This window comes from Scomber scombrus, chromosome 5, assembly GCF_963691925.1.
Source record: "Scomber scombrus chromosome 5, fScoSco1.1, whole genome shotgun sequence".
NCBI lineage: Eukaryota > Metazoa > Chordata > Actinopteri > Scombriformes > Scombridae > Scomber > Scomber scombrus.
This window is the reverse complement of record NC_084974.1, coordinates 15,311,666-15,322,875: the sequence shown is the minus strand read 5'-3', so window position 1 is coordinate 15,322,875 and position 11,210 is coordinate 15,311,666. Positions and strand designations below refer to the sequence as shown.

General features: G+C 38.3%; 2 protein-coding genes across 2 annotated transcripts; one reads left to right on the top strand and one right to left on the bottom strand.

Annotated features, from left to right (window-relative positions):
- The first annotated feature begins 1,336 nt into the window (after positions 1-1,336).
- Positions 1,337-5,617, top strand: srprb (SRP receptor subunit beta). Its single transcript, XM_062419072.1, has 7 exons — positions 1,337-1,516; positions 2,699-2,793; positions 2,904-2,981; positions 3,065-3,147; positions 3,626-3,762; positions 3,873-3,927; positions 4,823-5,617. The coding sequence occupies exons 1-7, from the start codon at positions 1,339-1,341 to the stop codon at positions 5,031-5,033; spliced, it is 837 nt and encodes a 278-aa protein (XP_062275056.1). The 5' UTR covers positions 1,337-1,338; the 3' UTR covers positions 5,034-5,617.
- Positions 5,618-5,768: 151 nt separating this feature from the next.
- On the bottom strand, positions 5,769-9,627 carry wdr53 (WD repeat domain 53). The gene is made up of 3 exons (XM_062419071.1): positions 9,592-9,627; positions 7,399-7,894; positions 5,769-7,314 (listed from the first exon to the last, which is right to left on the bottom strand). Exons 2-3 carry the CDS (start codon positions 7,885-7,887, stop codon positions 6,628-6,630), a joined length of 1,176 nt encoding a protein of 391 aa, XP_062275055.1. The 5' UTR covers positions 7,888-7,894; positions 9,592-9,627; the 3' UTR covers positions 5,769-6,627.
- Between the last annotated feature and the right edge of the window lie 1,583 nt (positions 9,628-11,210).

The window sequence follows — 11,210 nt, the reverse complement described above, 5'->3', positions numbered from 1 at the left end:
TCTTACAAAACATTTTCTTTTCCAGCTAAGATTGAGTTCCACAATTTAACAACTACTGAGAATGCCAATAAATAGAAGTGAACTATTATCATACTGGTTTTGTTGATGGCCCCTGACTGGCCCCTGTACTGTACAAGTTAAAGGACGGATCCACAGATTTTCAAGTCTGTCTTAAAACAACAATCAGTTGCCCAAATGGACACTGAAATAAGTTTGTTTCTTGCTGTTATCATTCCTCCATTCATGCTGACCATTAGAAGTTCTCTGTATGCTGCCCGATATAAGTGACGGGGGCCAAAGTCCACAGTCCTCCTTCTGAGAAAGAAGTTAATATGAGAAGAGAAGTTAATATGAAGCTTACGTCCAAATTAGTCAAAACAAGTAGAGTTACAGTCCTTTTTAGTGTCAAAGTATCTCTGTTTGTTACCATACTTACCACAGCACAACAGAGAAACACTGTCAGAGGGAATTTAATGCTAAAAAGATGTGGCAGATATCCACTTGATATGACTGATTCAGACTGCTGAAGCCTCATACACTGTAGATTGTGTCCCCCATCACTTACATTAAAAGCACATTTGAAGGGGCTCTTTTAACAGGAGGAATGATTACAGGGAAGAAGACCTCTTTCAGTGGTCAAGATTCAAGATTCAAGATTCAAGATTTATTTTATTGTCATTCAAACGCCATTTCAAGCAGGGATACAGTGGAAGACTAAAATACGTTGCATAGGCTTCACCATAAAACAAGAAAATATAAAAACACCTTCAAGTGATCAAGTAAAGTGCAGCAGTTTTGAGAATAAAATTGTATAAAAGATATAAAAGGGCAACAACATGTAAAAGGAATATAAATATTTTAAGTAATGATAAAAAAAAAAAAGATATATTGCACATATAAAAAGTTCTGTATTGCACTCAAACAGTTTTCTGTTTTCACTTGGGTACCTGACTGTTGTTTTAAGACTTGAAACATTGTGAACCTATCCTTTAAGACACCCCAGTGGCAGTGAGGTAGCGCACCCTGTCGACTCGCCGGCCTCTGTACAGGTTTGCAGAAGGAGACGTGTCCCACTCCTTCGTGTCTGAATGGTAACCCTAGATATGCGAAATGTTCAAAAACATACTTATTTTTCTGTTTTATGATATGATAATGCAAATATTACGATTGGTTATGTTTAAACACACAAGCACTTGGTTAGGGTTAGGGTAAAATCATGTTTTGGGGTTAAAATGAACAATTGAAACGTGGCATTGGTTGAAGTTACTATGGCTACCATGCAAATCTCGCGATAGTTTCGGCTAATTTAGGGTTACCATTTCGACACTCTCAGTTAGCATGGAGGCACGGATGGAGGCGGACAACACCGTCAACATGGAGGGGAAAGCAGACGTGGAAATGGATGAAAACCCGTTTGAACCTTACATTGAATCTCTTCGGCAGCAGCTGGAAGACCAGGACCCGGTTTTCCTGATCGGAGTTATCGTCGCTTTGGCTGTCATTGTTATCACCTGCGGTAAGAAAGTCTCAATTACAGGCCTCATGTTAACATGGAGCTAAGTGTAGTTAGCCACTGACTGTGTGCTTATTGTAAAGAGGTTTAGTCAGCTCTGCAGAATTAACATTTAATCCTTAATGTTGATTTTATAAATGTAATGTGAGCTTCAAAGCATTTCACAGGAGTTAGCAAGGCAAGGCAGTTTATATATATATAATATATATATATATATATATAGAGCATTTTATACCCATAAAAACAAACATTTAACAGTAAGAATTGGAAACAAAAACATAAAAACATACAATTTAAAAATAATACAATAAAACCCAATAATAGTAATACATTGGAAACATTAAAACATACAATTAAAAACAACAAACCCCCACTAATAATAATAATAATAATACTACAAAACAAAAACAAAGTACAGAAGAATAGAAAGAGAGAAAAATATAGAATAAAAACTAGACCAGAATAGAGCATTAAATATAAGTTTGCAGCGTAAAATAATGATTTGCTTTAAAGTCATTAAAAGGACAGACAGTGCAAATGAAAGATTAAGCAGGCTAGGAAGCTAAATGCTAAGCTAAAGCAGAAGTCAACAGCTGTCAGTGCTTATGAGCCTTTAGTTAAAGGAAAGAGTCACAGTTTTTCAAAGGTTTAAGTTTCCTAAAATGACAGTCAGAGGTCCATATGAACACTGAAAGAGGTTGTCTTACTGTAATCATTCTTATGTTTCATACTGGCTGTTCAAAGAGCCCCTTCAAATGTAAGTGATGGGGCATAAAACCCAAAGTGTGTCCACACAGTCATTCAGTGTAGAAATGAGCTTAAAAGTTTATCTAAAGCTTATATGAGGATTCAACAGTCTGAGTGAGTCATATCAAATGGATATCTGCCAAATTTAAAGTCTATTTAGCATCAGATTTCCTCTTTGTGTTTCCCTGTAGAGCTACGGTGGAAGTGTAGTAACAAAAAGAGGAACTTCGGCGCTAAAAAGACACTTGCATTGAAAGTGCATTATGAAAGAAAGGATCCTCTAATGCTCAGGAGGAATGAATAGGGCAAGAATAATCTATTTCAGTGTTCATTTTTGACACACTTGACAAACTGCGAACTAGTCCTTGAATAGACATGAAATGTTTTTAAGTGTTTGAGGATAAACCAGTAACCAGCCTTCCTGTTTTCTCTCTTCAGTTTTTCTGAAATACTTTCTCACCAGCAAAACAGTCAGAAGTGCTGTGCTGCTGGTCGGACTGTGTGACTCGGGGAAAACCCTTCTTTTCAGCCGGGTGAGTGGATGTAAAACGTGGTTACCAGCGCCATGATGCCTGTTACAGGATGTTTGGCTGACATGAGACGGATGCATTACTCATATTGTGCTTTTTCATGTTTTTGGTAGCTGCTGTCAGGAAAGTTCAAGCGGACACAGACCTCCATCACAGACAGCAGTGCTCCATACAAAGCCAAAAATGACAAGGTAGATTAAAAGAAAGATTATTAGTGTTCTCATTTTTTCATGATGAGCATGGTTTATATTTTATTCTCACTCCCTGTGTTCAGGGCAGCACCTGGACTCTGATAGACCTGCCAGGACACGACAGTCTGCGCCCCCAGTATTTGGAGAAGTTCAAGTCTGCAGCCAGGTGAGAGCAAGAAAAAACCGTCTGTATTTCAGTATTTGTCTTGATATTGAGGTAAAGTAACCTGGACCTGATTGATTCAATATTCTTCACTGGGGCTGTAAGTAACGATTTCCAATGTAGATTAATCTGTTGATTACTTTTCTTGATTAGTCATTGGTCTATAAAATAGCATGAAATTATGAAAAATGAATCTTTGTTTCACTAAGCCAGAGGTGATATCATCAAATGTCTTCTTTTGTCGTGACCAACACTTCACAACCCAAAGACATCCGATCTACCAGCATAAAAAACTAAAGAAATAATCACATTTGAAAAGCTTGAATCAGAAAATTTTGCCTATTTTCTTTCAAAAATGACTCAAAATGATTATAAAAACAGTTAGCAATTCATTTTCAGATGATTGAGTTACTGTTGCAGCTCAATACTTTGTAATCACATATTTCTCATCTGTCCATTTCCGTCTTCTCCGTCTATTCAGAGCGATTGTGTTTGTGGTGGACAGCGCTATCTTCCAGAAGGAAGTGAGAGACGTGGCAGAGTTCCTGTACGTCCTGTTGACGGACACTGTGATCTCCAGGAACTCTCCATCTCTCCTGGTGGCATGCAACAAACAAGGTGAAACCTGCTGCTCAAAATGTTCCTGTTCATTCATCCACAACTCCCTTTGTACATCTGCTGCATGTTTGTTGCACAGTGCAGTAATTCACTGCTCTTTTACTCTGTAGATATCACCATGGCAAAATCAGCCAAACTGATTCAACAGCAGCTGGAAAAAGAAATGTGAGTAACAAAGTATTTTCTTTATTTTGGATCTTTTACACTTTGGTCATGATTTTTGTTCAGTTTTAATCATTTAAGATCATTGTAGGGCTGTAACTAACTATTTCTATTACAAATTAATCTGATTTTTTCTCAATTAATCAATCAATTGTTGTTGTTGTTAGTATGAGTAAAAATTTTAAATGTCATACCAGTGAAGAAGATTGTAGTGATATCAGTCTATTGGAGGCACATTATAAATCACTTTATTTTAAGACTCTTCATGTGTCATTCTGAACATGTCAGTCACTTTGAAGCTAAAGAAAAAAACAGAATAAGTGAAGTTAAAGTTGCATCATTCAACATTTTTATAATAATATTGGATCAAATGACTGTAATGTGAAAGGCGTTGCAGACAGAGAATAATTGCTGTGAACTCTTCAGGCTGTTAGAGGCAACTTTGTTTCCAGCTGCAGCAGGCTGCTGTTTTCACCATAAAATCAGATAAACAGACTGTACACTACACTGTACACTGCTGGTGAACATATTGAAGCATTTAGTGACTTAAGAGCCAGATATTTTTCTAAGGAGTGGCTGTAAAACCGAAACAGAGCTCAAAGGAGAGTGAATATGGGACTTGAATCCGTCTGGTGGCTACAAACATGAATTTGTTTGACACTTACGGATTTACCATATGAAATATATACGGTCGTAATATTTCAGATCTTGTTCCACTGCTCCCAATTGGTCAAAGAAGATATTACTGTTGTTGCTGCTGACTAATGTTACAGAGAGTTGAACTGGTTTATTCATGAAGTGTTGTGTTCAGGCTTTTAATCTAACAGTAACCTAGAAGATTGTTTTTAGAATATCAGCAAATGAAGATACGTCAACACCGACTCTTCTTGTCTCATAGGAACACCTTGAGAGTGACACGCTCAGCGGCCCTCAGCTCTCAGGATGGCTCTGTGGGCGGCAGCGTGTATCTGGGGAAGAAAGGCAAGGACTTTGAGTTCAGCCAGCTGCCCATGAAGGTGAAGTTCCTGGAGTGCAGCGCCCGCGGTGGCAAGGGTGAGGACGGGGACGCAGACATTGAGAGCCTGGAGAAAAGCCTGGCCAAACTGTAGAACAGCAGAATTTGCCTCAAGGGCACGGACCTTGGATCACATCACCTCAGTAATCAAAGGAGTTAGCAGATGCATCTCAGCTGGGTATCTGTGTTACTTCACCCTTTTACTCCAAACAAACAATCCCATGTGTGTCGACTACAGAAGAACATTTGCAATATATCCAATCAAAAACAAGCAAACAGACTATGAAAGTAATTGTGGACGTCATAGAAATGGAAAAATGATGTAGCAGATGGTAAGGTTGCTTTGCAGTGCTGGGAAATAACTGTGCTTAAATCTTACTGTGAACAACCTTAAAGCGCTTGATTTGGCTTAATTAGAAAATGCATAGCTGCAGGACTTTTTGGTTAACTAGAAAATATGTTGCTTTATTGGTCATTTAAAGAAAGTATAATACGCTGTCAGATTTTGAACTGTCTCGCCTGCAGATTTGTGAAACATTTATTTAGGACCTGTGCCTTTTTTTCCCTGATATTCTTGTGATGTGCTTGTTTGCAAAAAGAATGAAGTTTACTTGTGTTGGAGTGTTGAATACAGTGCATTTGCAATGAATGTATGAATTTATAGTCATACAAAAATGAGATTTTGTCTGTCGTCTGGCTTCTTAAAAAAAAAAAAAAAAAATTGACAAAGTTCCTTGGAGCTTGACAGTGATTTAAGTGAACGCAGGCTAATAGGAAAAACTGTTTCAGCAGGAGGTCAAATTATCGGAGCTTTATATAGATCAAAAATGTGAAACAGATTCAGCCTGTAATTATGTTCATTCATAAGCAGCAAACAGGTTTTAATCACAGGAGAAAAAAATAACATAGTTACAAGATTGTTTGCAGGCTGTTGCTGCTTAACATCCATTTTACAAAAACACCACTTTTGCCTTAAGGACAAGGTCATGTGACAGATCACAGGATCCCACGCAATTATTCAGAGTGGCTGTTTTTTGTTTTTTTTAAAGCTCTGCAGTCTGATAAAGAGCAATATGTTTGAAATATGACATCTTGGGAACAACATTCACTTAGCTTTGTTTCTTCTGTCTGGCACCTGGTTTGGATTGAAAGTGTTTATTCTATAAAAGCACTGCAGACTCATTTAAACATGAAAAGCTCATTGCTGTTGTCTAATGTGGTATTTTTTTAACAGTCCACAAGAATGCAAATCTTGTTTACGAAAATAAAATAAATCGCGTGTCAGACAGCAAAACAGAGGACATTGTTATAGGACCACACACAGACAAACCACCCACCAAAACAGATCCACAGAGTGAAGCTTACATTAAACAAAACCTGTAAAAGAACCACATTATTTCTGTGAGAGTTGTGTGAAACCTCAAACTCGATTTAATATGTGCTTGCTGTTTCCAGATTTAGCTTTACATTGTTCAGTGCTTTGGGGAACTCCAGTGATGTTTGGCTTCAGCCCACAGTTCAGGCTTTAATAAAAGGAAAGCAAGAGAAGGACCGACACAAAAATGACGCCGTCAGCTGCTAACAACAACAAACGCAGGAGTGTATGCTGTGAAATTGTTTTTAAATCACTTGTAAACTAAAAACAGTGTGATGCTATGACTCAAACAACAAGAATAAAGTGCACAAATCTATAGTGGAGACAGAGGATAAACTGTTAGATTAGAGCTCTGATCTGCGACCACCACGCTGGGCTCTCCTTTCAGCACAGCAGGGCAAAGCCAGTTCACCTTGTCTCCATGACTGATGCTCAGCTTGGGCCCCGGCTTCTCCTCCGTCACCTCCTCTGCACCTGCTGCTGCTGCTCCTTCCTCCTCGCCCTCCGCCTCTTCTTTTTCAGCTTCAGCCTTCGGTGGCGTCTTTGCTTTGTTCTGGGTCTGTTCTTTTCTCTTTGCCTTGCTCTTCCCTTTCCTACGTGGAGCCGCAGTCCCTCCGGGTTTGGCCTTTCCCTCTGGAGTCACCACTGGGTGCTTGCTGATGTCCCACAGGGCCACCTGGCCGTCGTTCCCCCCGGTGGCGAGCCAGTACGGGTGGGACAGGAAATTGATAAAGTGGGCTTGCGAGGCTCCCTGACTGTGTGCCTTGACTGCTCCCTGCTGTTCCAGTTTAGAGCCGCTGCCGATCCGCATCAGATGCACCCGCCCGTCCTCTGCCGCACATCCCAAAATGTTCCCGCAACTCGCCACGGAAACGCAGTGAGCCAGCGGAGGGTTGAAAAGCTGACCGGGACGCTGCTGGTGGTCGTCTTCTTCCTCAGCTACATCCTGGAGGTTGAGGGTCCAAAGAGGACGAGTCTTCTGCAGACCCCAAAGCATCACCTGAACACGAAAAGGTTAAACATTGATTACATGAAAAAAATTTAGTGTTGTGTATGTAATGTTTAGTAGTCTTCTTTCCCTCACCTGCATGTCCAGTCCAGCAGACAGCAGGTTGTTGGGCCTGTGAGGCCGAAAAGCCACAGAGGAGCAGATGTTAGTGTGTCTGCGAAGAGTCCTGAAAACTTTCCCCCCAGGAAGCTCCAGCACCCGGACCGCCCCGGAGTCATCAGCCACCGCCAGAGCTGAACCCTTCTCGTTCAGCGCCAAAGCATTGATCTCCTCTTCCCCTGCACCCTGAAACTCCTCCACGGTGCCCTTCAGGTTTCGGGGGTCGAGTGTACTCACTGTGTCTCCGTGGGACACATACAGCAGGCCCGCAGCTGCAGGTGAGAAGGCGACACCAGTATTGTCCTCTTCACCAGAGAGGGTGAGGCGGCCTATGATGGTTCCTTCTTGGCTCCAAACAGCAACCTCTCCGCCCTCAGAGCCTGAAGCTAGGAGACCTTCGGGGCCAGGGGACGCCCCGACGCACAGGATGGATGTGGAGTGGCCGTCACACCACTGCCTGGCCATGGTGACCCTGAGACCAGAGAAGAGATGTGAGCTTGTGCATCTTATATGCTCCTAACTGGTTACTACTTTAAAGAGCAGAGCCAAAGGTCTGGTCATGTTTTTATATGCACTTCAAGACTTACAGGAACATAATATTAAATGAACACCTCTCTAATACATATTCACAAAATCTGATCATTATGTTGTATCAGACTGTATTATTTTTATTATTGTCCAGGTGAACCTAATAAGACAAGACATAACCAAACTTAATTTATAAATCATGTTTAAATAGGAAGGAAAATAGGAGTTAAAAGTGTTTTACAGGCATATTTAACAAGGTGAGATAAGTATTTACACATTTACATCATGTAAAAGCTAGAAAATCAAGAAAAAACCACCCAGAGAAAATAAATAATAAAGAATAAATATTCAGAGTTGAGGAGCAACATCAGCACTCAGTTAACAGTAAGGCTAAATGTAAAGTAAAACTTATTATGTTTATAATAGTTTCACCTGTCGATTATTTACTCAATTAGTTGTTTGGACCATAAAATGCCAGAAAACTGTTTTCCAAAGCCCAAGGTTCATGTCTTCTCTAGTCTACAACGCAAAGATATTCAGTTTATTATCACAGAAAACTGAAGAAACCAGAAATGATTCACATTTGAGAAGTAAGAATCAGAGAATTTTGACATTTTAATAGATGGCAACTAATTGACTAAACAACTACTCATTGCAGCTCTACAGTCAACTAAACATAATAATGAGCATTAAACTAGGATTTATTACAAGCTGTTGCATTAGACTATATTATATCAGTTTCGGTTAGGTTTTACCTGAGAAACTGAAAGCAAACTTAATTTATAAAGCACTTTTCAAAACTGAGGATTAAAGTGAGATAAAATAAAGACAAAAATAGGATAAAATAAATAAAATACTATATAAATTAAATATATAAATAAATCTGCAATATGTAAATGTACAATATGCAGAAGTTCCTGAGATTATATACATGTGAATGTTCCTGAGAGTTACATACAGAATATACCCTCATACAGATTAAAAATAAATGTTTATTGTGCAGAAAATCTGAGATATATATAGGTGTTACACAGAAGATACAGAGAACAAAATATATTCATCAAGGAAAATAAGTATATTTACATCAAGTTAAAGCTGTAACAGAGTCCAGAAATAACAGCATCATTCGGCTGCTTGTCTGGTTTGTTTTGTTTAAAAAAAATAGTTTTATTATAATGTGAATAATAAATATCATCAATATTTACATTCATCAAGTGTGATGGTCAGGTGTTATAAACGAATGTAATACTTGCAGTATAATCAGATTGATTAAAATCTAATAAATAATCTCTATTTGTGTTCAAGTAAAGAAAGAGAGTTTAAGAACAGTTTGGTGTGAAGTTAACTTTAAATGTACTTTAATATTTAGAGAATTTGACTCAAAGTCACGTAAAGACTTCAATATGTGCTCTTCTGTCTCTTTTGATTGAAATTCACTCACATATAAAGTGAATATCTTTCATTTTAATTACCATGGTAACACATTTAATGAAAACGTCGAACATTTAAACCCAGAAATTCAAACAGCTTTAGCCCTGTTGGATCGCATAAACATGCTGCTGTGTAGAAAGCGATTAAATGTCATTATAACACTGCTGTGTTATTAATAATAACCTCACAATCACAGTTACTCTACCTTACCGAGGGACGTCAAACTTCAGCAGGCTGCCATGTGGGGCTCAGTCGCTGGTTGATGACATCATGAAATGCAGTATTGGATCGTTTTCCCTCAGTCGAGTCTGACAGGCGGATCAATAATCAATCAATTAATCAGACCGGTGGATCAATAATCAATGAATTAATCAGACAGGCGGATTTATAATCAATCAATTAAATAATCAGACATGCAGATTTATAATAAAGCAAATAATTAGATTGTCATAGTTGAAGTGTTTCACAGGTGACTGACAGGCCAATAATAAGACAGAAGAAATTTAAAATGTGAAACAATTTGAGAATAATGCACACCAGAAATTAAAATGAAAACAGATTTAAATTTAAAAAAAATTAGATAAAAGGAATATATAAACAGTATAAAAATGTATAAAGCAATGACAACATCAATAAGAGGGAAAAGTAATAAAATATAAATGTATTTGAACAAGCTGTATATACTGTATATAACCACCTACTACATTATTATAAAGTAACATGTCATTCTTTTACCATTTATCATACATTTTATACATTTATCTCAACACTCTATTGTTGAGATACTGTTGTGTTGTTATTCTGTGTAAGTACACTGAGAGCCACTAAACCAGAGTCAAATTCCTATTATGATTCTGATAAGTGAATAAATTAAATAATATCTATAAATATTTCCTCATCAAAAGCCAGGCTATAAGTTTTAAGTTAAAGGTATTCACACTTCAGCTGCTCTCAGATTTTCGGGCAAGCTGTTCCAGACAATGACGAGAAAAACTAATTTGTAAGATATTTTTAAGATATTGAAATTACTTTTCGAGTTTATATTAAGTTTGAATAGAATTGAATTGAAAACCCCAAACTGTATCCTTGTATTTCAAATTTAAAGAATTTATTTGGTGGGGGATGTTGCTTGTTCGTACAAATTAGAGAGAAAATTCTGCCTGTGAGGATAAATTCAGGGCATAATTTCGTGTGCTTTCTATAAAGCTTTATGAAGGTTTACACAATTTCCCTGTGAATCATAGAAAACATGCAGAAATCCATGCACTCATATTTTTAAACTAAATCAGCTCACTTATATAAAACACAGTTTAACATCTGTAATACTACATATTTTCTACAGCAACCTAACAAATTGTAACTATAGCAATGGTTTGTGTTTAGATTTAAAGCAGCAAAGCAATGATTCAAAGCAATGATTCAAAGACACTTTGCACAGAATGAGAAAGAAAAGCACTCATCAAATCACCGTCCAGCGTGTCCCCCCCACCCGGCCTTCTGTCCACAATGGCTTCTCCCCGCTGATTCATCCAAAGCTGTAGATGTGATGAGTGTGGTCCATTTCTGGGTCAGTGAGCAGCATGCCACGCTGCCACACTGAATGGGGAACAGAGAGGAGAGGCCATAGCTTTCAGACCCTCAACCAGGAAAACACACAAACCAACTACACAACACTCATTACACTGTCAAACCCCACGTTCAAATGCTGACACATACTGTATGTTCTCACAAAGCAGCAGCAGTTCTCACAGAGCACTGTACATGTAAGTACTCTGAGTTAGATACTACTTCCTCTTTATGATGCTGTTACTGACACATTTCAGTTGGCA